Here is a 4,953-nt window from a genome sequence, read left to right as displayed (position 1 = left end):
TAAAAATCGTATTTATTAACCGATTTCGTTCAAATTTTAAATGTGAGCTATGTACCTGTATGATGGAAAATTCTTTTGATAAAAATTTACCCGATTAGTGCCGCTGGAGTTAAGGTTGAAATTCATAACACGTATTCATTTTATGGTAAGCAATGGTTTTGCAGAAAATGAACCCAATGGATGGCGCTGCAGCCGGAAATGTATAGAAACCCCGTGTGGTTCGTCTGCTTTGGCCCTATATTTAAGTTATACGACTTTAGTTTTCAGATGTCTAAATGAAGGATGGGGTTAAGTTTTCTTGCATCTACCCAGAAATTAGTTCATAAATTTTACCACGAATTGTAAAAGTTGTGAATTAACAAGGAAAGATCACCGTAGGTATATCAATTGTTTCATTTAAAAGATACTTAAGAGATCGCTCGACTCATTTAGCAATGTACCTGTGGGACACCGAGGATTCTTGGCCCTCCTATAACAGAAAACACACTGTGCTCTTGAGTTTCCCTATATGAACTGTTATTGCCATACGCATCGCACCAATGTAGTAGTTGCAAGATCATACAAAAATATTACGCATGCTTGACAGAGATCTCACAGGTGGACCATCGGTAAAGCTCATGGCACCGAAAGGGATTGGTATTGCATATGGTATCACAGCGTTACTATTATTGGCCTATGTGTGAGGAGGATACTGCGCCTTAGTGGTTTCAACTTAAATCAAAAATTTTGACTTTACAGACTAATTTTGTTTTTCAACGCTCTTTTGCATTGGCCAACGCAAAAGCTCTTATTAGGCGCCGCGAAATAAGCGGGCATTGGCTAGTATATAATATTAATATACACTTATATTTTAACCATTTATAAATGTACAGAATGTAATTTATTTTTCTAATATAAAATAAAAGTGAATTTACATAAGAAAACACCTTTTTTTACTTTTTTATTATACTCGTTTTTAGTAAGTTAAAAAAAAGAAAGTATATTGTCTCTAATACGATTACCCACGGAAGCATAATTGGAATCACCGCTTTGTTCTTCTTCGGCCTCCTGGCGGATTTCAAAGTCCAATTCGTTTGCATTTAAATCTTCCACTCTGTAGTGAATGCAAATGTTGTGAAGTGCACAAGCAACGTTTATAATTAGACTGACTTTTTCGGTGAGTAATGCAGTTCCCGTGCACCCAACAAGCATCGGAAACGGTTTTTCAAGACTCCGATAGTGCGCTCCACTATATTTCTAGTTCTGGAGTGGCGCATGTTGTAATTGCTTTGTTGGGTGCCTTCACTTACAGACCGATATGGAGTCATTAGCCAGGGCTCCAAAGGATACCCCGCATCGCCTGTTAATAAAAGGGATCATTGTTCACAACAGAGTTAGACACACGACTTTCACAAGTAAATAAATACCTAACAACCAGGCGTTTCTTTCACCTTCCCGATATCGCCGTTCCATATAAAATCGCAGCTTACTCAAACCCATAGTTGCCAACTTAGTGCTTTAAGCACTAGATTTAGTGCTTTTTGAAAATTAAAACGCCAAAAATAATAGTTTAGTGCCTAGTGCCCTTTTTAGTGCTTTTTTCTGAACTAAAATTTCTGAATTTACAAATTTAAATGCACTAAAATGCAAACCTTGATTGATAAAAAGATGAAGTAGCAAACCCACGTTCTTGCGTTTTTGTTAAATTGTATTCGCGTTGAAAATGCTAGCACGCAGATAAGTTAAGTATTTATTTTTTTATTTTCTTGGTTATTGATTGATTACACAGTTCGAAAAATTTTAACTTTTTTTGCCACCTGAGTGGAACCGTTTTTTGTAGATTTTTCGGTGCTGAATCCAAATCTAGCTGCAGAATTTCTCTACCACGTTAGAATTTTGAGATATCCTAGCCTCTAAGTGTAAAAACACGGTTCTTCGCAATATTTGAGGTTATATTATAAAACAAAAAAATTTTTCGCTCACTTCCACTTAGGGTATCATTAAGTATTGCTCTTCCCCTTTAAAATTAAATTTCGTTTGTTGCGATTCGATTGTTTCTTCTCCAGATGTACCAGTTTCGCAAGCATGAATGTGTATTTATTTATACATGTAATTGTAATGTTTATTTTTTTACTTTTGTTTACCACAAACTGTTATGATAAAAAAAATTTAGTGCTTTTAGTGCGGTAAAACGCTCTTTTTTCCAAGGTTTGGTGCTGTTTGACACTGAAAAGTTGGCAACACTGCTCAAACTCCATATATGCGAGTCGTGATTGCATCCGGGATATCGCGCATCAATACTTCTTATACGCATTTTGTTATCGCACACCTGAAAATAGAAATTAAATTTACGAAAACAATTGAATCAAACTACGGCACTAATGTAATTGAAATAATGCTCACCACCATAGCGTTAATGCTAAAAAATCCTTTTCTGTTGTAATACAGAAAATCTTCTTCATATAGCTTGATTATTCTTATATGCGTGCCATCAACGCACATGATGACCCCTGGGAAGCCAGCCTTCGCATAAAACTCCTGTTTTGCTTGTATTTTTTCCTCTTCAGTCTGCTTAAATTTTATCCATTCAGGACAACGCTTTCGTTGCATCACTTCAAGAAATTTGGACAGTGACTTTGACACGGTTGCCTGACCCATTCCGACATTATAGTCTGCACCAACTCCGTGTTGGTAACTGCCCTCCGCAAAAAATCTTATCGCGGCCACTACTTGGTTAAGCGGTGATACAGACGTTAAGGTATTTCGCTGAGTTTCTCTTGCAAAAGTATCCAAAACATACTTGAAAGCATCCTTGTTAAGTCGAAAGTTCTTTTTGAATCTAAAAGTGTTAACCAATTTTATTAAGCTTAGCACTTTACACATGCATTTCTTACAATTCTTCGCTCATTTGGAACGGATCACACATATCTCTTAATCTCCGCCTTTCCACTTTCACCACAGCATTCGGGGATGCGTTGTGCTCCTCTTCAAGCAATAATGCCGCGGCTATGGATTCTATGATTATGTTTCGACTTAATTTAAGAAGAAACGAAATTTTGTTTTAAAATTACAATAATTTAAGATATATTTAGTTATTTTAGAATATTTACAAATGTTAACTTCTGAAGCTGCTATAATTTGGTGGCAAACGTTTCTTTGTTTTGTTTCGATTTCACACATTCCTGGGCAAACAGCTGATTTCGAAAGATGTTTTCTCTCTTCCTCTCCTTCTTTCATTTCCAGCGGAGCGGAATGCGGGAACGTAATCGAAATGCAGAATAGGGCTGTATATCTGCATTTATTTATTTGTTGTTTGTTTTAAAACGTACAAAGTACCTACATATTTGTGAGTGTGTAAATGTTTTGTATTTAAAAGATTTAATCTTAAATAAATGAATTGTGTGCTTTTGGAATGCCTTTTTGAAATTGAAATTTATTTAATTATAAATATTTGGGCCAAATTCTTATTTGTTATGTTTGCTGAGTTGGAGCTGCTTCGGCCGATAGAGTTAAAAAAGCAATTTTTTTTTTAATTTTCCTTTTACCCTCCTACGCGTTTCAACGCTCCCGCGTCTTCATCAGGGAGTCTTTATTCGAAAAATAAAAACAAATAACCAAATAAGCATGATTAGCAAGTAAAATTCGCTGATGCAAGAACAATAAACATTGTTAGCGACAATTACTTTACACTAATTCTGACTTTGAACTCACATTTACATAAATATTATTGACAAAATTTTTTTATCAAACGATAAACGTTAGCACCATTTTAAGTATCTTTTCACAATATTACCAAATTCCAATCCTATATTCTTATTTATATTTGTTATTGATTACAGCTGCATACACTTTGTTGGTGTTATCCACGTCCTCTTTAAAGTTGATCGCATTGTCTATTTGTTGTTGTATACGTAGGCTTTCTAATGTCATTCTCCTTTTTACCCCTCTTTCGATGTCCAAAATTCTCGTATTCCCAAAGTCCGCAAAGTGTTCGTGCTTCGTCAAGTGTTGTGCAAATGCTGTTGTCATCTTTTTGTTTCTCTCATCCGTTGTAGCAGGTAGTGAATTTTTCTTCAAACTGCATTTCGCTAAGTGTGGAGCTGTGTGGTTTAGTTGGAATTTCCCTGAATACAAGATATTTCGTAAATACGTACGTTCTTCATAAAATTTTATTTTGTAAGAGTTTTGGGTGTGCACCTACATAAATGAGATAAACGATGCGGGTGCTCCATTCGTGATCACTCACAACAGCTTATCCTGAAAACTTTTTAGGGCGTTGTATGAAAGATGTTTTTTCGCTTTTCTAAGGAATTACGCTATAATTGCACGTATACATATACATATGCATTGTCGTCAGAGGTAGAAGTAATGGGAAATCTTTTCCAGTAAATTCTGGAATGTTCTTGTCGGATATATATAAGAGGGCGAACACATTTCTTTATCCAAACATCGGTAGAGAGGAGTGTTATACAGTGCTTAGTAGCGACTATTTAAATAAATAAACGATATAACAATATTGAGAAAAGACAATGGGAAGGAAAAAAACTGATTTGCAAAATTACGTTAAGTACGATGAAACTACCAAGAAAAGTACATGCATTGTAGAGTCGTGTAAAAGAGCAAATATTAAAAGACATAAACTTATACACAAAATAGATATAGAAAATAGTGATGAAAGTGATGATGATAATACTTCTACCACAAAAAAAAAAAAAACGTGTCAAAGTTAAGTACTAGTTTAGACAGAGACAGTTTTTTGAGATGCTGCATGGGACTGGTCACCAAACAAAAATATTCCCTTTCGAATATATGATGACGAGGAATATTTTAAACAACTTATATCACCATACGAGCAGAAGTTTGGTATACATTTAAACTCAAAGAACATAGTAAGCCTTCTTGACAAAGCAAGTCAACAAATTAAGGAAAAAATAGGTCATTCGGTAAAAAATAAAATAATATCTATGAAAATTG

At 34.9% G+C, this 4,953-nt stretch overlaps 2 protein-coding genes across 3 annotated transcripts in view; both read right to left on the bottom strand.

Moving 5' to 3' along the window:
• Positions 1–915: 915 nt before the first annotated feature.
• Positions 916–1,542, bottom strand: LOC108365752 (putative nuclease HARBI1). Its single transcript, XM_017619893.1, has 2 exons — positions 1,407–1,542; positions 916–1,339 (listed from the first exon to the last, which is right to left on the bottom strand). Exons 1-2 carry the CDS (start codon positions 1,477–1,479, stop codon positions 1,140–1,142), a joined length of 273 nt encoding a protein of 90 aa, XP_017475382.1. The 5' UTR covers positions 1,480–1,542; the 3' UTR covers positions 916–1,139.
• Positions 1,543–3,381: 1,839 nt separating this feature from the next.
• The window catches only part of LOC108365750 (uncharacterized), a 5,927-nt gene continuing 4,355 nt past the window's right edge, over positions 3,382–4,953 (bottom strand). The window contains exons 2-3 of one of the 2 annotated variants that reach the window (XR_001847997.1): positions 4,181–4,465; positions 3,382–4,103 (exon numbers count right to left, since the gene is read on the bottom strand). Coding sequence is in view for 1 of the 2 variants with exons in the window: in XM_017619891.1 (XP_017475380.1) it covers positions 3,793–4,103; positions 4,181–4,211 (342 nt within the window). In the remaining variant the exon portion in view is untranslated. Of the gene's footprint in view, positions 4,104–4,180; positions 4,905–4,953 lie in introns of those variants that run through there. The other variant, XM_017619891.1, reaches the window with a different exon arrangement.

Source organism: Rhagoletis zephyria, unplaced genomic scaffold (assembly GCF_001687245.7).
Source record: "Rhagoletis zephyria isolate East Lansing unplaced genomic scaffold, Rhagoletis_zephyria_1.1 Rzeph_scaffold_01986, whole genome shotgun sequence".
NCBI lineage: Eukaryota > Metazoa > Arthropoda > Insecta > Diptera > Tephritidae > Rhagoletis > Rhagoletis zephyria.
Note: the sequence above shows the minus strand (reverse complement) of the source record. Positions and strands in the feature narration are given on the sequence as shown.

Excerpts from the sequence above, each read along its gene's own strand:
- LOC108365752 (XM_017619893.1), bottom strand. The coding sequence starts at position 1,479 with ATGGGTTTGAGTAAGCTGCGATTTTATATGGAACGGCGATATCGGGAA. Across the intron at positions 1,340-1,406 it reads AAGAAACGCCTGGTTGTTAG|GCGATGCGGGGTATCCTTTG; the intron begins GTATTTATTTAC and ends TTTTATTAACAG.